Consider the following 26,826-nt stretch of genomic DNA (forward strand, 5'->3'; position numbering starts at 1 on the left):
TTCTCTGATGACGTCAGTTTTGTTGGCTTGGGTTGAATATTGGAAATACATCACAACATTGAAGTAAAGTCAGCTGCAACTTCTGTTTCACAGGGACTTTAACATCAATGATATCCTGAGAGGTAAAACTGATGTTTGGCATAATAAAACTCCGCCAAAAATGTACTGGATGTAAATAATTCTTCACATTTAAAAAAAGACTTGGACTATAGTGGACAAGTAAAATAGACTCTTTTTATGATACTTTTATAGTGCTTTTTCGTCACTTTGGGTGTTCGGCAGTGCCTGTTTCTGCTCACTTTCATTGTACAAACATAAATCTGCATGAATATTCTCCCTAGCATCTCCCTTTGTGTTCCGCAGACGAAAGAAAGTCATGCGGGTTTGGATCGAGGTTTCATTTTGAGGTGAACTATTCCTTTAAAACCAAAATTGTTCTCTCTGTGTGAGAAAGAAGCACAGAGGGCATACTGTGTGTGTGTGTTATTATCTCGTGTTGGTCATCCTCACGTCCACCAGACTCATGGAGAATCACCCTTCACTGTCTCAGTCACCTTCACACTCTCTCTATATATCTTCTCTTTCACCCTCTGCCCTCTCACCCTGTCTTCCCATCTCATTACACCTTGCACTATTTTCCTGTCTTTCTCTTGGCTCTCTCTCTTTCTATTTCTGATGCTCTCTCAACTTTGCCTGCTCTCTTATTGTTCAGACAGGGTCCAAAATTGCATATATATATTTCTTCACATTTCAATTAAGACTTGGAGTCTATAGACTCTTTTTAAACCTCATGAAATACGAACTGAAACAGCTTGAAATAAAATAAAGCAATATAAAACAAATCAACATATAACAAAGTAACTGAATACATGAAATGTTACAATCAATACATATAAGCCTAGTGAACAGTTAGTATAAATAAATAGGGAGTGAAATGTATTTATAGATGTAACCTGGCCTAGAATATGATGTATACACATAAATGTTATAATAAAAGTTATTGTATAGATATCTTTTAATATTTTTATAATAATATTAATTTGTTTGCACAAAAGTGTTCGTTTTGGACCCCGTTTAACTTTATCCTGCTCTTTTCCCGCTCTTTCTCTTGCTGTTTTCCTCCCTTGAGTCATTGTCATTTTTCATCTGTCTCTCTCACCCTAATCTTTGTCCTCTCTCCAGTCTCTGATTCCATTCATCATCTCTGCTGTGGCCTCTCGGTGAAGGTTACTGGCACAGGATAGAGGATGAAGAAAACAAGAGGGCGGAAAGACGACCACACAGAGTGACAGAGAGGCCTGCGATCTCTCCTCTCTCCCCACCTCTTCCTCCTCTATCTTCATCCCTCCAGCTGCCGATGGACACCTCTCTGCATCCATCTTTTTCCCATATCCCTGTCATTCTTTCTCTCTCTCTCTCGTCCTCTGGTGCGTTATGATGCAGCTGAAGGGAAGGGTGACAGCTGTCAAACACTGAGCCGGCAATGACCCGTGAATTAGGTGGAAAGAGAGAGTGTGTGTAAAGGAATAATTCACCCCAAAATGAAGAGTCAGTGATTAGGACTATATACTCATGTCATTCCAAACCTGTACGTTGTACGTTGAAACAAAATAGGAGCATTTTTTAAGAATCTAATTGCATATCTTTTCCCCAAAATGAATATACTAAATAACCACCATAACAGTATATGACTTATGCTCTATATAAGTCTTTGTGATGGCTTTGTGTGAGGAGCAGTCCAAAAATATGACCAGTTAACTAAATACCACTATCATAGGCAGTGGATCAGTGAGTGAACTTTTTACTAAACCCGTTAATTAACCAAAGTATTCATTCATGAATCACCTGACTTCAACTCACTGGAATAATTACTTCAATTAAATGACTTCAAAAGGCTTAAAGGAATATAGTATTGTCACACTTTTATGGTTCTTTTGTGGTACTTTTGTACTTTTCTGTGGTACTTTTATGGTTCTTAGTGTTTTATGTATTGTTTTATTTTTTATCGGTAACACTTTACAATAATGTTCATTAGTTAACATTAGTTAACTAGCATGAACTAACCATGAGCAATACATTTGTTACTGTATTTGTTATTTTTTGTTAATGTTAGTGTTCACGTTAGTTCACAGTACATGTTAACAAGTTGTTTAATGTTTAATAAAGTATTAGTATAAATGTTGAAATTATCATTTAACAAATATTAATAAATGCTGTATTAGTGCAGTTCATTATTAGCTCATGCTAACTAATGTAGTTAACTTATGTTAACTTATGAACCTTTTTATCATTATTATTCAACAGCTGTGGTTACTGTGAATTGTTCTTACACTGAAAAGACCAGCGTGAAGATTTTTCAAATGATCTCATTTTTATTCTTCATACAGGTTTGGAACAACATGAGGGTGAGTAAATAATGGCAGAATTTTCATTTCAAAATGAACTATTGCTTTAAATAAAACAATATAGAAACGTTCTAGTAATTTTCCTGCAGTCGATGGAGCTCAAATACAGATACGCCGCCCAGCACAAAGCAATTAAATAAAGCGCTGGTTTACATTACTCTCAATTTGTTTCAGAAAAGAGGGGCACTCACCTTAATAAATGATGTGATGCCTGTTTTTCTGTAGAGGTAATACTCAGTAATAAGGCTTGGAGTGTAAAAAAAAAAAAAAAAAAACCTGCTGTATTAAAAAGCCATTCACAGTTAATAAAAAATAATAACAAATATACACCCTCTGTGATGGTACATTATGGTACATTAGGAAATTTGAATGCATATTTCAGTGTTAGTGCACTATTCCACTGCTTCATGAGTAAAAATAATGAAAGTTTGGAAGAAGAGGTACTTATAAGGCCTATTCAAGCCAATCGACAAATGTTTTTGCGACTATTTATATCAATCGCTTAGAACGCCAGTTTGGGACATAAACGGATATAAGCACTTGAAAAAGCCACCCCAGAAAAACATTTTTTAGCCGCTTTCAATGTTCTGTCCTCACAAACACACACCCATAAAGCTCTATAAAAACCTGGCGTTAGCATGTCCTCTGGCACAGATGCCGTCCGCTCGCCCGGGCAGCTGCTCCCATTCGCTCAGCCCATCACAAACAGCCCCAGACATTAAACCATCGCTTTCCTCATCTAAATTAGCAAACAATCATTTCCAATCAACTCCGCACACCTGGAAAATGCAAATTGCCATCACCTCCCTTCATGGTTTGAGTCCTTTTTTTTTTTTATCCTCTCATTCCTCTGACTGTCTTGGAAGTGAAAACTAGGTTTGAACAAGGTCGGCCAAGAATCTGTGTATCTCAGCATGGACTCCAGATCGCCACCATATCCATCCAAATCACGCCTTTTCTGATTATATAAAAGTGTTTTTGAACCATTTAACCTCTTTATCCTTTATACAGGAGACTGGGGCAAGTTGTCACACACAGGACAGATTTATTTTTTAAAGTCACATTGCTTGAAGTTTTAAGATATTGAATATGGAAGCCTGTTTTTACCTCAAAGCAGAAAAAAAGGTAATTGTTAGAAAATTTGAAATAAGTCACATTGTGAGATATAAAATTGCAATTGTCAAATATGCATTTTACATACAAATAAGTGACAATTATGAGAGTTACAATTCCATCATCATTAGAGCTGTCATGTTTCACACAAAACAAAACTTAAGAGCAGATGCTAATGGCTAATATGGCAGTGGCGCTTAATACAAGCCTGCAAATTTCCAGAACTCACAACCGCATTCAGTATCAAAAATGGCGGTCCATAGCATCGGGAAGTTTTATCACAATTGACAGAGTGTTTTTAAAAAAACGAGTCCAATCGAGGCGTGAGTTCATCCATCAGATATTTTAAACAACCAACAAGGACATTAAATGCTTAGTAACTGAGTGCAGAGAGTATGTTTGTATGTATGCCTCGCAGCTCACACACACTGCAGCTCCGGTGGATCTGCGGATGAACACAAATCAATTCTCTATCTCCGTGAGTAAACTGAACCCATCATGATTATACAGTTCACTGTAGCTCTCACATTATATGATGAGGCAGACAGCTATTATTAAGTGGCACTGTCATAGCCATTAGCACGCGTCGTTCCAGCTATAATCATTAAAAATATGCAGTTCATTAAAGGTAGGGTAGGCAATTTCAGAGAGGCTAGAAATAGCAAGCTAGATTTCAAAGCATAAGATCCCACCCTCCCTTCAGAGCATATCCAAAGCCACGCCTCCTTCAAAACACATGAATGCGCACAGCCAGAGCAGAGTCTGCAAAGTGTCATGAGAGATGTTATTAAATAGCCTCAAAGCACATAACATTGCAATAATAAACTTGAACAACTCAAATAGCTCTGACTTGTATCTGACTGCTGCAGATTGATTTCAGCATTGATAGTGTTGCCATAGAAATGCATAAATCCAAGTGAACGCAGCATAAGCTTATTGTTTTGGTGCATGAGGGACTGTAAACGGTGTTGCTCTGTGACTATGGCCCTGTTTACACCTGGTATTAAGATGTGTTTTGGTCGATCGGATCAAAATTGGTAAACGGGGTCTTAAACGTTTCGAGCACTTCCAGAGGTAGTTGAAAACGCTCATGTGGTCGAATGTGTTCGAACAGCCACAAAAGACCACCTACTTTCCGTCTACTGACCTGAACAAGTAAACATTATGGGAAGCGTGCTAGCCAGACGGGATTTAAACTTTGTTGGCTGTAGACCCAAGTTTGGTTTGAAGACGAAAAACGTACCAAGCACAAAATTCTCTCACCATTTCTGATTTCTAACATAATTCGTTACATTTATATAGCGCTTTTCACTGAACACTGAAAGAGTGTTTCAACCATTCATGAAAAACATTGTCTACCCTTCCTTTAAACACATGTTGACCTTTTGTGACAATGCCCCCAAAACTTTTTGAGATAAAACATTGAGATAAAATGTATGTCAGTCACCTCAGGTTTTCTTTATTTGACCGTTTGTATCTTATTATGTGATTTACCCAAATTGATGATGTCAGATTAAACACCATTATTTTGTTACTCCAACTGGCTAGAAATGACTTTTTCCACCAAAGTCAATTTCCATTCATATTTGGGTCTCATCGAGTGTGACTTTTGTCAGTTTGAAACATGAAGTGTCATAAGGCTGATCTTGACCAATTAAGTCTGTAAGCAGGAATGCAGAGAGAAATTACATGCTGTCAAGCACGCAACATTTAGTGTTACATTTCACTGCGTTTCAGCTTTAATGTTTCAATTTACAGGCTCAGAGCTTCCCCTCCCTCACATACATGCATTAAAATGGATGGGTGTTATCTAACGTAAGACACGTAACCTCAAACAGTGGGTGACTCTGCATGCATCAGTGCCCAGACAGTCTCCTTTAGACTTCATTCACCCTCCTGCATACAGGAGTAGAGCTGGTTTCTTTGCCTCTCGCTCTTTCCATCTCTTTTCTTTCTCTGTAATACTAATCACTCAATACACCAGCGGTGAAGATCTCACAATGCTGGTAGGATCTCTCAGACTCTCATCTTGGTGAAGGTCATTGCTATTTTATGGCACACACGTTCATTATAAACATTCTCCTCGCTCTAAGACTTCGTCTTTTTGAATGTTTTCTGTTTCTTGTCTCACTCTTCTGCACAGTCTTTCAGAATTATCAAACATCGTTGAGAATTGGCCCATTGACAGCAGCATTCTGCAAAGATGCATTAAACTGATCAAAAGTGACTGTAAAGACTTACATTATTATAAAAGCCTTTTATTTAAAATAAATGCCGTTTTTTTATACTTTTTATTTATTAAAGAATCAGGACAGGTTCTTTTATTAAAAAAAAAAAAAATCCATACAAATCTTTTTCTTGTATAAACAAGAAATGTTTCTTGAGCAGCAAATCATCATATTATAACGATGATCATCATATAACGAAGGATCATGTGACACTGAAGAATGTTGCTGAAAATTCAGCTTTGCATCACATGATATAAATATATGAAAAATGAAAAATATATTAACATTGAAAAGCATTATTTTACATTAATATTTCACAATATTATTGTTTTTACTGCATTTTTGAATGATAAAATACAGCGTTCTACTGGGCCTGTAGTTCAGGTTTTTACTTGCTCTGTCGTTGTTTGCTTTATAAATTAATTCATTAATTAATTCAATTTTATTTTTACATTTGTTATTCGTCATTATTGAATTTACACTGAACAAAATTATAAACGCAACACTTTTGTTTTTGCCCCCATTTTTCATGAGCTGAACTCAAAGATCTAAGACTTTTTCTATGTACACAAAAGGCCTGTTTCTCTCAAAAAATTTTCACAAATCTGTCTAAATCTGGGTTAGTGAGCACTTCTCCTTTGCCGAGATAATCCATCCACCTCACGGGTGTGGCATATCAAGATGCTGATTAGACAGCATGATTATTGCACAGGTGTGCCTTAGGCTGGCCACAATAAAAGGCCACTCTAAAATGTGCAGTTTTACTGTATTGGTGTACAGTACTGTAAAAAAGGTAGTTGATTGTGGCCTGTGGAATGTTGGTCCACTCCTCTTCAATGGCTGTGCGAAGTTGCTGGATATTGGCAGGACCTGGAACACGCTGTCGTATACGCCGATCCAGAGCATCCCAAACATGCTCAATGGGTGACATGTCCGGTATAATGTATGCTGGCCATGCAAGAACTGGGATGTTTTCAGCTTCCAGGAATTGTGTACAGATCCTTGCAACATGGGGCTGTGCATTATCATGCTGCAACATCAGGTGATGGTCGTGGATGAATGGCACAACAGTGGGCCTCAGGATCTCGTCACGGTATCTCTGTGCATTCAAAATGCCATCAATAAAATGCACCTGTGTTCGTTGTCCATAACATACGCCTGCCCATACCATAACCCCACCGTCACCATGGGCCACTCGATCCACAACGTTGATTAGCAAACCGCTCACAGGCATTCCACAGGCCACAATCAACAACCTTTTTTTTTATCATACTGTCTAATCAGCATCTTGATATGCCACACCTGTGAGGTGGATGTGAACACAGATTTAGACAGATTTGTGAACAATATTTGAGAGAAATAGGCCTTTTGTGTACATAGAAAAAGTCTTAGATCTTTGAGTTCAGCTCATGAAAAAGGGGCAAAAACAAAAGTGTTGCGTTTATAATTTTGTTCAGTGTGTGTATGTATATACAGTGAGGAAAATAAGTATTTGAACACCCTGCTATTTTGCAAGTTCTCCCACTTAGAAATCATGGAGGGGTCTGAAATTGTCATCGTAGGTGCATGTCCACTGTGAGAGACATAATCTAAAAAAAAAAAAATCCAGAAATCACAATGTATGATTTTTTAACTATTTATTTGTGTGATACAGCTGCAAATAAGTATTTGAACACCTGAGAAAATCAATGTTAATATTTGGTACAGTAGCCTTTGTTTGCAATTACAGAGGTCAAACGTTTCCTGTAGTTTTTCACCAGGTTTGCACACACTGCAGGATGGATTTTGGCCCACTCCTCCACACAGATCTTCTCTAGATCAGTCAGGTTTCTGGGCTGTCGCTGAGAAACACGGAGTTTGAGCTCCCTCCAAAGATTCTCTATTGGGTTTAGGTCTGGAGACTGGCTAGGCCACGCCAGAACCTTGATATGCTTCTTACAGAGCCACTCCTTGGTTATCCTGGCTGTGTGCTTCGGGTCATTGTCATGTTGGAAGACCCAGCCTCGACCCATCTTCAATGCTCTAACTGAGGGAAGGAGGTTGTTCCCCAAAATCTCGCAATACATGGCCCCGGTCATCCTCTCCTTAATACAGTGCAGTCGCCCTGTCCCATGTGCAGAAAAACACCCCCAAAGCATGATGCTACCACCCCCATGCTTCACAGTAGGGATGGTGTTCTTGGGATGGTACTCATCATTCTTCTTCCTCCAAACACGTTTAGTGGAATTATGACCAAAAAGTTCTATTTTGGTCTCATCTGACCACATGACTTTCTCCCATGACTCCTCTGGATCATCCAAATGGTCATTGGCAAACTTAAGACGGGCCTTGACATGTGCTGGTTTAAGCAGGGGAACCTTCCGTGCCATGTATGATTTCAAACCATGACGTCTTAGTGTATTACCAACAGTAACCTTGGAAACGGTGGTCCCAGCTCTTTTAAGGTCATTGACCAGCTCCTCCCGTGTAGTTCTGGGCTGATTTCTCACCTTTCTTAGGATCATTGAGACCCCACGAGGTGAGATTTTGCATGGAGCCCCAGTCCGAGGGAGATTGACAGTCATGTTTAGCTTCTTCCATTTTCTAATGATTGCTCCAACAGTGGACCTTTTTCACCAAGCTGCTTGGCAATTTCCCCGTAGCCCTTTCCAGCCTTGTGGAGGTGTACAATTTTGTCTCTAGTGTCTTTGGACAGCTCTTTGGTCTTGGCCATGTTAGTAGTTGGATTCTTACTGATTGTATGGGGTGGACAGGTGTCTTTATGCAGCTAACAACCTCAAACAGGTGCATCTAATTTAGGATAATAAATGGAGTGGAGGTGGACATTTTAAAGGCAGACTAACAGGTCTTTGAGGGTCAGAATTCTAGCTGATAGACAGGTGTTCAAATACTTATTTGCAGCTGTATCATACAAATAAATAGTTAAAAAATCATATATTGTGATTTCTGGATTTTTTTTTTTAGATTATGTCTCTCACAGTGGACATGCACCTACGATGACAATTTCAGACCCCTCCATGATTTCCAAGTGGGAGAACTTGCAAAATAGCAGGGTGTTCAAATACTTATTTTCCTCACTGTATATATATATATATATATATATATATATATATATATATATATACATATATAAAATATATATATATGAAGGGGGGGTTGGATATGCCTTTTGGACAAACCTTTTCTGAAATTCCCTTTCCTGTTCCTGCACCTCTGCTGTGTTTAAACAGTATTGATGTCTAAATAGGACCATTATCTTTCACTTTCCTCCTTTTTCTCTTATCCAGTTTTCTTCACCTTTCCTTCGTCTTGTCCGTATCTGGACACACACTGCTCTTTTTTTTTTTTTTTTACTTCTGACTCCCTCATTTCCATCCATCCCTGGCCTTATCCCTGAATCCCTTCATCCTCCCGTTTCTGTCTTTTCCCAGTTGCTGTTTTCCTGTATCTCTCTCGTTTGTCACTCTCTCTCACCATGTCCCTCCGCTGTGTCCCGTATTCCCCGGTGTAATGAGATGGCTGTGTATGGCCGGGTCAGAGCCTCTCTCTCTATCTCTCTCTCTCTTTGAGAAACAGTATAGCAGAGTTAGGAAAGGGAGATTAGGCACATCAAACCATAGTGGCCTCAGTGCACACTGGGCAGTCTGGATATTTTTAGATGACTATTTCCCATTCTGCAGGTCCCACAGATTGAGCGTCGACTGCAGGCACACACACATAAAGTGAGAGAACGGGAAAGGTTAACCTGCATGCCAACTCACAGAAATATACAAACACTCCAGGAAAAAAATGTCCTTTGGCTGCCACAAACACCTGTGTATATATATCAGTGTAGCCTGAGGCAAACACAACACCACTAACAGAAGGATTCTTTCTTTAGCTTGGTGTCATTAGCTCTGTTCCAAAACATTGTAAAATGTTTTAAATGGAGCCAATTGTACTTCACTCTTATTGGTAGATGAAAGTGTAACATAATTGTACAAAATATTCCATTCTGTGAACTCTGGCTGTTCCATTTCTGCTGAGTTCTGTGCTTAGATTCCATAAGGGCCTGCTTATAAGTGACTGAATTGGAACGCTCTACATAGGCAGCAAGTCAGCACACCAAATAGCACATCTTATCTGAAGCTTCATCATATCCTATTTGTCTGATATTAGTTAAATGCTGCAATACAGTAGCTGTAGCTAACAACATGATTCTCTAATTGGCATAAAAATACATGGCACACAGAAATATGGAATAATACTGTCCATTTTTGATTGAATTGAGCTGTTTTGATATTTATTAAAACGCAATTTTATTGCCATCTTGAATGATTTTTATTTTTTTTCATTAAACTCATTGCAGTGCATTCTATATGTGTTATATATGACAGTAGAATAGAGTAGCGACAGAAAGTGAGGGTAACTAGGCCTATTTAAAAAAGAAAAAAGAAAAAAAACGATTTAGCCTATGTCTTGATGTTAATCTTGCATATGCAGTTAATATGCAGATAGATTAAATGTTTGGTTCTAAGGAAATTTTTCTTTAGGTATGAGAATTTTGGCACTGTTTAGGTCAATACTTAATGTCAAAAACACTGTACCACTGTCTTAGTCCCATATACAGTAATTAGGAACAGTATTTATGGAACATCGTTTGGAACAGCCTTTATGTCAGGAGCAGTATGATGCTGTCTAGGTCTAGATGCTGTTTAGAACGAGACTATTGTATGACAGGTGGGACTGTCAGTACTGTAGAGTAATTAACACTGATTAGATGAGCTAACGATGCTTTCACACTGTGTGTGTGTGTGTGTGTGTGTGTGTGTGTGTGTGTGTGTGTGTGTGTGTGGCACATGTGAGGATTATCAGTTGTTATTTCGTGTGAAAGTGAAAAGGGAGTAAGAAACCGCTGTGGCAGAGAAAACAGAAGTAATTTTGTTTGTGTGTTCATTTTGTGAAACGTATCTGAATATCTGTAATGTTCTTCCATTAATTTCTTTGCATTTATAGTTTATGCTATAGCATTAAGTATTTAACACTCCTAATGTACCTGCATTTCTTAAAGGAATAGTTCATCCAAAAATGAAATTCTGTCATCATTTACTCACCCTCATGTCGTTCCAACCCTTAAGACTTTTTTTTTATGTTTTGCCCTATCTGCTGCCTTTGATTTTCCACTAAAGTCATGCAGGTTTTGAATGTCATAAGGGTCAATGATGAACAAATGATGACAGAATGTTTGTTTTTGGATGAAATATCCAATTAAATTCAGCAAAAGTTGATGTTGCTTTGTGCATATGTGTAAATCTAACATCTCAAGAGTGAAGCTGAGAAGACAGATGAAGGTTTTTTGTTTTTATTTTTGTTTTTTTATGAGTGCACCAAGCCCAACACTAACAGAGCAACCCACAAGCATCTTGATTTATGTCTTCCTGTCCAGTACAGTGCTTTATAAGAAGCTACACAAACACAAAGCAAACAGACTACATGTGTTTCTGTGTGGAGTGCCACCCGTTCAGGGTTGTTATTATAAAGCTATTGCTCACGGGTTTTCACTCAAACAGGCAGGAACCGCTCATGTGCTTCTCGAGGGTCTCTAACAAGGCTTTTGCTACTGGAGTTACTCTCTGATTAGCCCTTTAGCAGAAACTGAACTCGAATTGCTGTGGGGTTTCTATTGGCTCCTGAGCTAATAACCCATTTGCAGGGTTCTAGGGTGTGTGTGTAAATATAAATGTCTTTACACACAGGTGCACGCATGCTTTTTCAAACTGTAATTGTCATCAAAATAGAGCCCAAACGGCCAGCGTGTGTCGAGGCTGCTGTTTGATATGAACGTATACGCTCAGGGGCGGCAGTCATTTGCCGAGAGCAAACAAACATATTGCGCATTGCAGCAGCAGCTCGTATATAACGACCCATGCGAGCGCCACAGTTTACTTTCGGTGGTCACTGAATTTATGGTCCATTTATGGTTTAGTAGCTTGATTCATTGCGAAATCCTAGCGTTAATGCTCCTGGCAAGTAACGCTCTGGCCTCTGAGATTCCCCTTAGGGTGTGGGCGGATGACAGCACGCCAGACAAGGATTCACTGTCGACTCCCACTCACACACACATTGACACAGGAAAACAGTGCTGTATGTAACATTAATCATCGGAAATGTGATTCGAGGGGATGCCGCTAGTTTTCTGAGTAGAAAGGACACTATGAAAGGCCGTTTCCACCTCCAGAGTAAATAGAGATAGTTTATAATATGAAAGTCACTATAGCCACGTTTCCACCGCAGGAACTTTGGAGTACTCTGAAGTTCCGGGTAAAAAATTCCTCCTCAGAAAGTCCCTGCTGGCGAGGTAGTACTTTTTCAAAGTTCAGGAACTTTCGGGGGTGGGACTTGGGCGCTGAACATGCTGATTGGTTGAGTTCACGCAGCATTTTGATTGGTTGACTCCACGCAGCATTTTATTTCAACCACCATTTTTAAAAGTCTGTTGCGGTGCGTGCAGTAAGAGTTGTTTGCTATTCGAATCAACAATTGAGTTTAAAAAAATAAGACCAATGGGCCGACGATGAGGTTCAGGCTTTATTAAGCTTAAATTAATAGGATGAAATCCAATAGGGAACTGGAAAGTAGTGCCCCGTCCTACGTCACCGGACTAATTTGCCTAATATTCACGGTACGCAGACAGCAACAGGTCTGAGGGAAAAAAGTTTAAATCACAAATATTGTTCCGGGTAATTTCGGTTGAAATGCGGTTATTGTGTGGAATGTCATCACAATTTAGAGAAAAGTTATTGCACTGTAAGAAAAGTTAAGAGATTCAACTAAAATTTAAGTCAGTTTAGTATAATTTAAGTTGAAATGACTTGAATAGACAGTTTGATTAAACTTAAAAATTGCAACTGAATTTAAGTTTTTAAATTGAAATAGGTGGATTTACAGATTTACAGCAGTTTAGAGATGTCTCAATTTTGAGATATACGGTCATGATTTTTAGATATAAAGTCGAAATTTAGAGTTGCAATTGTGTGAAAATCAATTGTGCCTCAATTGTGAGGTGTATATATATATTATGTCTATACACTCTGGGCTCGAAATTAACTTCTTTACTTGATAGCACTTGTGCTCAACTTCAAAAAGTTAGGAGCACCAGCAAAACTTTAGGACCACCCACCGAAAATAAAGGAGCACGCAACACAACTACAGTTTATACAAAATTACAAACTACAAACCCCCACCCCCAATTCAATATTTATATTTTGTTCTTATATTTCACACATCTTGAACAAAACAAAACAAAAATGATCATTGTTTCCACAAAAATATTAAGCTGTACAACTGTTTTCAACATTGATAATTAGAAATGTTTCTTGAGCAGCAAATCATCCTATTAGAATTAGGGATCGACCGATATGCATTTTTCAGGGCCGATGCCGATACCGATTATTACAGATCAAGTAGACCGATAACCGATATTTTGAACCGATATGTGACTAGTGTAAAAATGAAAATTAATGTCAAAATTAAGAATAAAAAGGCCTCTGACAAAGACTCTCTTTAAATTATTTTAACATATCTTTAATTCTGAGAACTGTTCATAATAACAACATTAATATTAATAATAACAACAAACATAAAAAGTGCTGGGAGCATCCAAATAATACAGGTGACTATTCAATTAATAGTCTAATGCACATCAATGGATTAACTAAAAAAGCACACACACACATATACATACACACACACACACACACACACACACACATACACACACACATACATACACACATACATACATACATACATATATATATATATATATATATATATATATACATTTATATATATTTATATGTGTATGTATGTTATATTTAGCATTTTTTTTTGCAGCTAATCGCTACACCTGCTTTTGCATGCATAATGTGAACATTAAAATGCATTATGCATTAAAATCACACACAAACCATATTGCGTTATGCATTAAAATCACACACAAACCATATTGTAATAGTGTGGGTTTTTTTCTCTTTATTTTTGATGTGTGAAATGTTTGTTTGACTGTTTATCACGACGATACAAACTAGTAAGTATACAGAACAGCGTCATCCAGAAACGTGCAATGTGAGATGATTGACAACTAACCTTATTCGTCAAATGAGAGAGCGCGGAGATAACTAAATCACAAATAGGGAGCTTGCGTCGCGTCAGAGCCTATGGTCAGAGCTCGCGCTTGATGCCCTTTCAGCTCTTCAAAATTGCATAATGGTAATTCTGAATCTGTATGACAAATTTTTTTGCAATCATGTGAGAATAAAGCTATATTTCTCCAAATATGCGCAATTTTTTGACTAAGAGCCCTAACGGAACGGACACAGTGAAGCGATGTGAACAACACAAAAACCGCAGCAGACGTGAGTGAATTGATTCGTGTTGATAATCTATTCACAATATAACGTTAAGTTGGCCGAATGGTGAGAGAAGTAGGTTTTAGTTTCACTAGCACTGATGTGAAGCTCCGTTAAAGCATATCACTGCAATGACGGACATTGACCGGGAATTCACAGTATAATAACTGTGAACGGGGCTTGTCATCATAAATCGATTATATTTAGGTGTTTTGCAACTTCAGTGTAGTGATTTAATGCAACTTCAGGAACGTTTACTGCTTTCTTACCACAGAGCGGTGCGCTCTGACTGAGGTGGCTGGATCAGTGCCAGATCGCGCTTTTCAAAATAAAATTGTTTTTTCGGCAAATTGGTTTTGAAAATGGCCGATACCGATAACAATAAAAATGCTTAATATCGGCGCCGATAATCGGTCGACCCCTAATTAGAATGATTTGTGATGGATCATGTGACACTGAAGACTGGAGTAATGATGCTGAAAATTCAGCTTTGACATCACTGGAATAAATATATTTACATTTACAAAATATATTTAAATATAAATTACATTTTTAAATATATTAATATATAAAACATTTTTTTTAAATTGTAATAATATTATTGTATTGTAATACAATTATATTTAATATTGTAATAATAAAATGTTTTTACAGTATTTTGATTAAATAAATGTGGTATTGGTGAGCATAAGAGACTTCTTTACAATTAAAAAAAAAAAATCTTACTGACCCCAAACTAATAAAGTCAGAATTACATTTTCTGTTTGTAACTCCCATAGGAAACAGAAATGCTATCGGGCTGGATTCAAACCTGCATCTTCTGCATGAACCTTAGACTCAATCTAAAGCACACATATACTAACCATATTTTTCTCTCCATCATGTTTTCTAACACACAGTTAACTTTTGGCATGAAACCTATTAATGCCAGGGCTTTGTTATAGCATGCAGAAAGGGCAAATGAATCCTCAGGGATATGTAAAACTAAGTATCCCTGGATGGCTTCCCAATACTTCCAAAGAAATCTGTGATAGTAGGGCAGGATTCACATTTAACTGCACGTTGAAATCAAGCTACAAAACTCACATTTGATTTCACAGGGTCTTCAGAAGTCTTGCATCTTGAGCCATCCTAGCTGCAAGCTAGCCTAACACACCACGTATTTTCCAAGTTGTGGGTGTCTAGCTTTCAAACCTTGGCTAAATTACCTCACCATTACCAGTTTAGTGGGAAACTAAGAGGAACAGTTGCACCCTCTGACATTTCCTACCTCTGAAGGGCCATTAAGACAAATAGCCTCTCGCCCTCTTCGCTCACTTGATGAAGGACACTGACCTTCTGATGGGGGGCTTATTTGATGTGAACCTGATAGCACCATCTTTCCAGCAGACAGATCCCACCTCTATTCCCAGAATGCCTTTGGGAGATAGTTTGATGTAATAGGAGTTATACAAGTTAGATGTACATTCTCTCCAGAGCTGAGAGAGGGGGAGGTGACGAGAGAGAGAGTCGGAGATGGTTGTAAATTTTTAATTTATTTGGTGCAGCGGCAGCCGCTGTGTCCTGCCCTCATACACTCACACTCCGTCTCCGTCCGACTCGCTCTGGAGCATCATCAGACCCAGTGTGTGCACACGTGTACGCATGCGTCTGTGTTATTGTGTACAAAGTGTAAATAATTACTCAAGCTTTCTGGTTGGCTGCTCTAGCTCAGGGGTGTTTGAATAGTTTTTTTAGAAGGTTGGTTATTTTTATGATACAATCAAATATTCATGGTGGATAGAGGCCTTCCAATGATGCACCCATTCGTGGAAGAGCGGGGTTGTGTGTGTGTGTGTGTGTGTGTGTGTGTGTGTGCGCGCGCATGAACAAAGGCATTAATAAAGAATAAGCACATTAGATATGTGTGAATTACTGTGCATTAGTTTAAATCATGTTAATCTGTACTTTGAGAACACTCTCTTAAAGGTCAAGTGTGTGTGTGTTTTTTGTCCCGCTAGCGCCATTAAGCTGAATTTTCAAACGTGTTTGGGCTTTTTCCCAATTACTGACTGTTAAAGATCACAATTCAGGTCACGTTTGAATCTGAATCTCTCATGCGACCACAAAGACCTAAAACGTGTGTCATCGACCACTGGGTCATGTAATGAAATGCAACAATTTATTCACAGGTGGATCTCACAAAAATACATTCAGGTGACATTTCATTTTCAAAGTAATAAAAAAAGAGATTATATTGTTGATTTTGATTTGATTTTCTCTCATTGTTTGTTTGTTTGGTTATTTATTTAAATGAGAATTCTCATTCTTTTTCTTTTTTGGTAAAAATTAACTAACAACCTCTAGTGCGACTCTGCCAATTACTAGGGATACATAATATATTGGTATGATAATGATTATCGGTTACTATTAGAGGTTTCATTTTTAATGTATGTCTTTATTGGATATCAGCTAACACTGGATATTTCATTTAATTATACATGCTAATTTCCCCTGTTTTTACATTTAGATTTCTTTAATATCCAATTTTCAGTCTACATTATAATGTTATGCCTTGTAGCATTAAAAAAATAAATGATTTGTTTGTGTGTGTTTTATTTTTATTTTTTTTCAGCAAAGTAGTATAGAATTTTAATATTGGTCATTTTATTCTAGTTGTATGCATTTGTTTTTTATCAATACTTGAATGTGGGTAAGTTTCATTTAAAAAAGAAAAGAAGAAAAAAGCTATTTTTTGAACGAAAAGCTGAGAATATCACGTTTTTGTCAAAGACTATGTACGGATCGGATTCAGAACGATGATCAAAACATAGATGGAGTAGATAGTCCATCAACACCCCAAAATCTTACACAGTCCTATACCTCTTCCTGGGTTGACATTTCTTTCTGTAACGTTTGGCCTTTTTAATTTGTATGCGGTTTAATGTCTGATGATTGCATTAGCTTAAAGGGTTAATTTAAAAGTATAATAGCAGATTTTTTATTTATTTATTTTTTTCCAAAACGCATCACTTCGCTTCAGAAGGCTGTTATTAACCCCCTGGAGCTGTATGGATTACTTTTATGATGGATGGATGCGCTTTTTTGGGCTTCAAAATATCAGTTACTATTGACTCCCATTATAAAGCTCATAAAAGACCCTGGATATTTTCTCCGATTGTGTTTAGGCTGTAAAAAGAAAGTCATATACACCTAGCTAGGATGGCTTGAGGGGGATGATTTTAATTTTTGGATGAACTAACCCTTTAAGCAATATTTTTATCACTTGTTTATGCTGCTTCTTCGTCTGTGTTTTGATCTGGAGATTCTGTACTATTTCAGAATATGCGTTATAGCACGCCCTACCGTATAACAGTGATAACATGGATTGGCGGAAAATTCTGTCAATGGCAGGAAAGCGTTGTGTCATAAATAATGGAAAATTCCATCATTGGCAGAGAAAGAGTTAATATTAGAGCATCCCTAGCAATCACATGGTTCAGAGGTCAGCATCATCATATTTCCTCGATTTTAACATCTGAATCAGGTAGTCTCTCTCTCGCTCTCTCTTTCTCTTTGTCTCATTCTAAAGGATGAGAGGAGAGTGAGAGCGAACACCTCCATGTATCAGACTTCCTGAAGAGAGTGGCGGCTCCCCATCGCATTGTTCACTTCAAAGACAGCGCTGCTCACTCTATGCTCTTTGAACAGACACAAGTGGGTCTACTGTAATTTGTCTGCCAAATAAAGCTCTTGGAGAGCGACGAGTGTATGTGCGTGTCTGAATGCACTACAGTAATAGCTCAACTGGGGATGAGACATCTCTCAAGCATCAATAATTTACAAACTTATAAATGTTTGATACAATTGATTAGCATGTAATTGTTCTCATAATGACATCTCTAGTCTACAAGAATTGGTATTATATTGATTTGTGTGTTCATTAGGCTGCTTGCAGATGGTTTGCTTGTTTCTTTATTATTTTTTTCCCCCATTGATCATAGAAATCCACAGTTTAGCACCATTTCAAAATGAACACAGGATACAAAAGCAGCTGGATATAAAGTGAAATGCATCTAATTAAAAAGCTGTGTGAGAGAACACTGATCTTTTCAATCTCACCAAGAGAAAAAAAGTGAAGCTGTGTATTTCCATCCATCCATGGCCTCTATGAAAAGCTCTATTTCTTTGGAACGAACCTTGTCGAGATCAGAAGCCTGAACTGTCATCCACACAAACAAACATAAAAGGTCACGTACTCTCATACATTTTCAGTCTGTTGAGTGGGTGGTGGTAATAGCGGGAAACTATACTTATTCACTTATTAGTGAAGTGGCCAATATGAGCTCTAGCATGAGCCTCTATTTCAGTTAGAGATGCACCGATTACAATTTTCCGATTTCCGATTTTCCATTGAGTTTGACCTGCCGATACCGATTTTAGCTGATTCCGATTTCATTTTTTCTAACCACTTTACAGCACAGAGCACACACAAATATTTATTTTCTATCTTTTCTTTAATAGAACATTTGACATTCGTTTCATTGACATTGATAATCGCTATGAAATAGAACTATATAAATTACTCCTGGTGTGGGAAATTCACACACATCTAAAGTGCAGTGTTATGGAAGAACCATTTCTTTCTTTTCACATCCAATATCCAAATAAAAAAAACTGATATATATAGCAAACTAAACTTTTCTGCTTTGTCACCAGATAGTCTGTTTCTTTTCTTATCTGCCACATGTCCAGCCAGGCTAAACAAGCGCTCACTGTCAACGCTTGTACATGGTGCAGAGAGGTAAGCTCGGGCAAGTGGAGCAAGTGTGGGGAAACGATTGGGAAACTGAATAATAAAAATGTGAATGCACTCATTGATTAACATGCTCGCCGAAAAAAATACGCGCCGCTCACGCTTGCGGTGTGAAACGGCCGTAATTAATTCAACCAATCAGACCAACGATCCGGGTGATGTACTTGGCAGAGCGACGCGAAAACTCCAGGAAACGCGTCAACAAACGTGTTGGTTTGTAGCATTGATCAGCGGTTTGCAGAAGCAGCAATGGCATCGAGTGATTTTTGCAGGTTGTGAAAAAAAACATGAAAGTGAGTGGTATTTACACCCACTCGAGCGATTTGTTTGCTAAACTAAAGTAGTCATTGAGCATCGTCGAGAGGTTAAAAGGAATTGGATTGACGGTCATGCGAGAGACGTCATCGTGTTAAACCCGCCAAAAGCACGCCAGGTGGATGAGCCAGTTTGTGATTGGTCCCCGCAGATTTGTAACGGAAGCAGGATAGAAGAATGTACAGGTTTCCAGCCTGAGCTGCAGGGCGAAATCAAATCGGCAGCAGATCAGGCTGGGTTTACCCAATATTCTGAGAAAAGTGATCTTTTGAATTCTATTTTTTAGAGGGTCATTCGCACTGACTGTAACAGTGACTGATCGTTTGAGGTCGGTTGTGATTATTTGAATTCTATTGTTGATATAAAGGGTCACACGCACTGATAGTGACTTTGTTTGAGGTCGCTGTATTGTTAGTTGCTTGTCCTCACAAATAGGATGTATTGCCATAAATGTATTGATTGATTGATTGATTGATTGATTGATTTTTTTTGTTGATTTTTTGCTGATTTCAAGATGTTTTTCCATATGGGCAACAAATCAGTTTTCTTAATTTCAGAGGGGCAAAACTTCTATATTATTTCCATATTGCATGGTGCATAATGTAGTCATTTTGTTTCCTAAAAAATATGCATATTAATAAAGATTGTTACTATTCAAAACATATTTATGCAACAATTTTGAGACTGATGCTTTGAACAATATTTGATTTTGACTGATATTTTTATTTTTTACCATTGGTCTTTATTTGTTTATTATTATTATTATTATTATTATTATTATTATTATTACTATTATTATTAATGCCAAGTTGTTTTGTGATCTAAACGGGCTTAAATTTATTTTTATCTTTTTGTACTTTGTCTAACTGTTAAGCTTGAAATGCTATACAATTCTCATTTGAGAGTGAGTGGTTATAAAAAATGGAGTGACTGTGCAAACAATACATGAAATAAAACTACCTGTAAACTTTATTATTTCCTGTTGAACACATGGATGTTATGGCATTGTTCAGTGCTGTTCTTTAGAGACCCACCAGATGGTGACATTTTTTGGTAGACTCACCAATACTTGACGACTTAAAGATATGATTTAGTAGAAAAAGGTAAATATTGGTGAAAAAATATCAGTTAAAACAATAATCAGTGTATATTTGTTATTTTATTCATTTCTACATTTTGTCAATAGTCGTGTACTGAGGATGATCACATGAGCACTTCTGCTCTCCCATTGGTAGTCACTGGGTTGCATCACAGCTTATTTGCAGTATTGAGGTTAACCCATTACAAGTAATGCAAGTTACGTAATCAGATTACTTTTTATTACTAAGTAACTAAAGTAACACATTACTTTTAAATCTACAACAAATTATCTGAGTTACTTTTTCAGTTTGTTACTTGTACTTTGCTTAGCCTATTCATTTTACTTTCGGTGTGAAAGGGCCTTTACATTAGCAAACATTTAAGTTAGAAAAAAAAAAAAGTTAGAAAAACAAGTAAGCCTAGCCCAGGTGAGAAAAGTAACGCAAAAGTAATGTAACATTACTTTCCATAAAAAGTAACTAAGTAATGCAATTAGTTCATTTCACAATATTGTTACACATTACATGTAAAAGTAACTTTCCCCAACACTGCTTATTTACATATAGTTAAACACTGCTCAACTCTGCTCAACCACATTGAATTGGCAACATCTTCTGTCACGCAAATTACCAGCTCTCATTGAAAATGAATGACTTACGGCCACTTTGTTGCTGTAAATCGCTGTGTGAATGCTGATGCTTAGAAACCCATTTAGGTGCAGTTAAAGTCCAATTTGGACATTATGCGTGGCTTTATACCCAAAGCGTTTTAGCAGAAAGAGGCGGATCTCAAGTTTCAACTATTACCTCTAAAGATGTAAGTGTCTTTTTTGGATTGTTTAGAATATGTACAGTAGATTTTTGAGAATCTCACTGTCTCTCTCACGCTGTCTCTCTATCCACCCATGTGAATCATTCACAGATTGCCCCCGGGAGTGAATTTTCTGTGTTATAGCTTTAACCTTTTACAGGGAATCCATCACAGTAATAGCCAGCCAAGACTGCGTCAGATACCATTTTTGCAATGTTTAAAGCTCAGAAGCAAACTGTGCACAGAGCTGCAGTTGTGTGATAAAAACATATACTGATGTGTTAAGCCTGGCGTGGACTAAACTAAATATTTTGGGATGCATGTTATCGACTTTTAAAGAGCTGAAAGATCGTTTGTGGTGATGAATGCGTTTTAAGGGATGGCAAGGTCTTAATCATTCATCTGCATGAAGTATGTATGTAATTGGTAGTTGTATAGCATATAATAGTATGTGTTACTAGTTTGTCAGGCAAGTGTAATTTAGCTGACATAGACAGCAGCTTAATAAATATCAACAATTACAAACCAGGTTGGAGCTGTAAGCACAAACATACGTTAAACCATGATGCTAATGCAGATCACACAGTTTTGAGTTCAGCTATATTTCTGTATATTCTTCCAAGTAATTGTTTTGTCATTCTACTATATTTTCAATAAAAAAAGACAAAAGTCTGCCAAAGACCATTTAATCTTTTTAGTTTTGTTTTAGTTTTGAAAACGAATATATGTAGGAAAACAATGACAAACCAGATGGTGAAGGAATAGCTCAATAAAAAAAAGTTAAATTATTTAAAAAATGGATGAAAAGTAAATGCCATCAATAAAGTAACCACAATAACAACATCATATCACTGGAATATATCTGTAATGTGTCTCGTTGGATAAACTGTGTAAATTGAAGTTGTTCTTTAGCGGTTAGTGTGGAGACTTTGGCCCTGAAGCATTTTATGCTGACGGCTGTTTATTGTATCCTCAGACCGATTATTAGCTGGATGCGTTGCTTCTATCTATCACTTTTATTCCTCATCTACCAGCTTTATCTCTCTCGCTCCCTCCCTTCCGCTTTGCCTTCTAACTAACAAGGTTTTCCTGCACACTGAAAAGAGAGTGATGATGAGACAGCAGAATGGGAAAGTGAGAAAAGAGAGGAAGAGGGAAAACCATTACTCCGTTTTCACACTTCAATACATGTGCACATCCCTGGGGAGCGCTCCATCTCTCTCTCTCTCTCTCTCTCTCTCTTTTGTCTTGTCTGTGGGTGTCATGAGGCAGACATATAGTTGCATAACACTTCACCTATAGAGCATGTACACTGAAGAGCATAAACGCACACTGATGTGGGACACAATGATACTGTAACTTACTGTTCTTGATCAGGAAGACACATACACATTAGGATATCTTAGTTTTGGGGACTGCAGAATCGCACACACATTTCAAGGGATAGTTCACCCAAAAAAATAAATTCTGTCATCTGCTTACCCTCATCATTCCAACCCTATTTAGAAGACTTCTTTTTCTTCCATGCAACAAAATACATTTTGAAGAATTGTGCTGGTCGCTCTTCATGTAATAACAGGGAACTGAAGCTTCCAAGCTTTAAAATGGATGCAAAGGTAATATAATGATAGCTTAGTGTGAGGAACAGATTGAAATTTAGGTTATTCTCTTGAAATCTTTCTTAGCACTCAAGTAAGTGTTTTTGAGAGAAATAGTGACTCTAATTCATTCTTTTCAATGAATTGGTTGATCTGGATTGTGAATTCTCACTCAGTACTTACTCATCTGCTCACAGCCGTTAACATCTCACTGGCTGAGTCGTATGGACCATTTTTATGATTGTTTTAGGGTGCCTTTTTGAAAGATTCAGTCCCCCTATAGGGACTAATTGTGTCGAGAAAAATTACCACTATACAGGTTTTGAATGTCATGGGATTGAAATGTGACGTGGAGGTAAATTTAGTAATTACTTTTATTTTTGGGTGTACTTTTTTCTTTATTTCAATCTAAAAGGGGAAATGTTATACACATGTTTTGTATATATTGTGTATATATATATATATATATATATATATATATATATATATATATATATATATATATATACTCGTTTCTAGACTCTGCAAATGGTAGAGTTGAGGGAAATGCCCAACGTTTGTAGCCAATCACAAAACAACTCAACCAGAAACACATTCTTCCTTTTATATGTCTGAGTTTGATGGTATTTTTTGGCAGTTTTTGAGAGAGGTCTAATTTAGTGAGCCGAATTCGCACTTTTAACTTAGGTCAGATTTAGCTACCTTACGTTTTATCCTCAGGCAAATATCTATACTATCAGTCAAAAGCAGTGTGAGCACACCTACTTTTATTCTTTATTGTGACAATTTTCCACATTTTAGAATGAAAATTAAGTAATCAATACTATGAAATAACAAATGAAGTAAAGAAATTATTGAGTGATCGAAAATGTTCAGCAAATCAAACACTTGGCATGTTTGGTTCAAATAAAACGAACCCTGGTGTGATTGGTCATAAGATGCGACCCTAAAAAGGACAGAATGTTTAAGCATACCTCTTTTTTTCTCATCATAGTCGTGATGTTGCCCATCACAGTTCGGTACAGACATCAGAGCCATGTCTCCTCGCCGCAGATCTTTGTTTGTGTGTGTGACGGATGGATTCCTGCCGCTGTTTTGACTTCTTTACACATTTTATAAGCTCTTCACGAGTTCTCAGCTGGTCAAAATAACATTATATGTAGGCAACAAACATACAACGAGCCCATTTAGCCCAGCACACAGCATTGTTTTGGATGTTCGGTAAGTTCCCTCATGAAATTCACATAATAAAAGCCGACCAATCAGGTCGTGAACATATCCCTATGCCTTTAGGTTCGGTATCTTTAGGTTTGGTGTTAAAATGCCCATGTGAATGCTAAGCAGACCAGGACTAAGTTATATTTATTTAATTTTTTTTTGCTCTGGACCAAGCGAACGGATCTACAACACACCCTAAATTTCAGCTCTGAACATTCAGTCAACCAATTTTATGAGATGCATACTAGGATTTTAGTATGTTTATTAAGACATATTCCTCATGGGAGCTATTGGCTGGTGCTCACAATGTGACATTTTAGATTTTACTCTCCTTTTGGGGACATTTGGTCCCTGCAGTGTAGGTAAAACCTAAATCCTCCCCCCACACACACACACCACAACATCATCATCTTCAGGAGTGTCAGGTACATCGCCGTCCCAATTCTGCGCCTCTCTGTACCCGTCTCATCCTTTGTTTTTCTGCACTCATTTCATCTTTCCTTACTCTTTTATCTTCTCCCTTTATCTTTCTCTCTTCCTCTCCTTGCCTGCACCCTCTCCCTAAATTTAGCAGCTTTGAAGCATCCCTCCCCAAAACACACTGCATGACAAAAATCTTTCATTCAGTCTGCGTGTGTGTGTGAGCAGGAGAAAGAGAAAGAGAGAGAAAGCCCTAATCAAGGATGTGATTGCCATCTGTTGTGTATTGATAAAAGACTAAGAAAGACACTGATTAAAAAAGAGGGGGGAAAAGCAGTAGGAAAAAAGAAAGAAAACTGCAGAAACGGTGAGTAAAGGAGGAGGAGCAGAACTACAAAGAGGACACGTAAATAATGCACATTTTAGAAAGCAGAAAAAAACAGCACTGCATGTTGTAGTACTGAAAGTGTGTAAAAAAAGAAAAAGGATTTGTAAAGAAAGACACGGAAACCGAGGAGAAAGGGGTTAGCGGAATAGCGGAAGAGGAACGGAGAAGGAGTGGGTGACATTTCTGATCCTCGTTTTGTAATTGAATAATAATCTCCTGCGGGACCTGACCTAGAAGCGCGCGAGTGTGTGTATTAGCATGTTTTTTTTTTTTTTTCTGTGTGAGCTTGTGCGGGACAAAGAGAGTCAAATGAGAAGGACGGCTGTGAAATGAAACACTGCCCCCTGTTGTTTGATCAGGGCCTCGCGCACATTAAGCATGAAAAATGATCCGGTTTAATGTGCTGTGGCAAAGCACTGAAATATAACTGCTTTTTCATTCAAGCAGGACTTACATGTTTTAGAAAGGTCAATGAGATAAATCTTCCCCTTCTCTTCCTTTTTTCTATCTAAAATACAAAATGTATATGACTGATGCCATTCGAATAGCAAAAACACTGTAATCTTATAATAATGTTTTTAATGCTTTTGTCTTTGTCTTTGTCTTTTTTTTTTTTTGTCCTTTCTCTCTGTTTCTTTTAGCTTGCGGAGTGAGGGCTACACCGTACAGGTCACCGTGAACGACTACCTGGACATCTACTGTCCACACTACAACCAGAGCCAGCGGGGGGCGCTGGAGCGCGGGGTGGCCGAGCAGTACGTTCTCTACATGGTCAGTTACCGTGGCTACCGCACCTGCGACCCACAGATGGGCTTCAAACGCTGGGAGTGCAACCGGCCGCACGCCCCCCACGCGCCAATTAAGTTCTCGGAGAAATTCCAGCGTTACAGCGCCTTCTCACTAGGCTATGAATTCAACGTTGGTCATGAGTACTACTATATATGTGAGTATTTGATAAAATACATAAAAATCACCATCATGAGGTTTTCTTAATGACATTTTTGTTTGTTACAGTTTGTTTAGTTGTTAGGTTTTATTTAAATGTGCACTATATTTAGGTTTTATTTATAATAAAACAAATGAATAGTAATTTTTTAAAATATATTTAAAATTATATATACTGACATGAGTCATACCAATTGCCTAATAAAAGCTGTTATATTTTACATGGAACACTGGAGCTGGTATGTTCACATAACCAGATCACAAGACCAACCAAATACTAATTGCTTTATCTTGATCATTTAAAAAAAATGCCTGAGTGAAACTTTAAAAACAAATTAAGCTTAATGGATAATACCGGTACTAATGTAATTTATGCAAATAAGTAAAATATTTAACTAAATATATGCAAGTAAACAATTTGCAGCATTTCCATTCCATTAAACACAAAAACAAAAGTGTTACTTTTTTGGAAATTAGCCCAAAGTAGAAGTCTAAATGTAAGTTGGAGCCAATGGGGAAGACACTTTTAGTAAACACAATAAAGCAGTCTTTGAAGCATTAAATTTTTGCTAGCAATCTGCTGCAGATGCTTTATGTCAGTGTTCAGATGGCGGACGGCGGTCTGGTTCTGGACCCCGGCTTAGTTCCATCTGGACCGTGGGACATAATTGCGCCATTTTAACGTTTCCACAGTTTAAAATGAGCAGCGTGTCAAAACAACGGAGCGGTTCACAGCACAAGTGCTCAGGTTCGTTTACGCTAATGATCGTTCGGCGCTACATCCTCTAATATTTTTATCTAGAGCCAAACACGCTTCATTCAAGCCCTTTCCTCTCCATGCACATTGCTTCTTTCTCCTCACTAGAGACGTGAAGCGCCACATTAAGAGATGCAGATGACGCAGTTATTTTAACAACAGTAGCAGAACACAATGAGCAGCAAAATAGATACTTTTGCTAAAACGCTGCAGAAAATGAGAATGCAGAAAATACAATTATTTTTATCTGTCATACAGATGACTTTGACCGTTTAACTAAACCAGGTTTGTGACAAGTTAATGCATGACGCCTTTTTTCATACATTTAACATTATTAATCAGCATATAAGAGCATTTAATAATA

At 37.6% G+C, this 26,826-nt stretch overlaps 1 protein-coding gene across 1 annotated transcript in view; it reads left to right on the plus strand.

Moving 5' to 3' along the window:
* Positions 1-26,826, plus strand: part of efna3a (ephrin-A3a) — a 108,315-nt gene that overhangs the window by 66,025 nt on the left and 15,464 nt on the right. Inside the window, exon 2 of the mRNA XM_084131202.1 lies at positions 25,402-25,703. Within this exon, the coding sequence (XP_083987328.1) occupies positions 25,402-25,703 (302 nt within the window). The remainder of the gene's footprint in view (positions 1-25,401; positions 25,704-26,826) is intronic.

The sequence above is a fragment of the Abramis brama genome (assembly GCF_963993115.1).
Source record: "Abramis brama genome assembly, chromosome: 12".
Lineage (NCBI taxonomy): Eukaryota > Metazoa > Chordata > Actinopteri > Cypriniformes > Leuciscidae > Abramis > Abramis brama.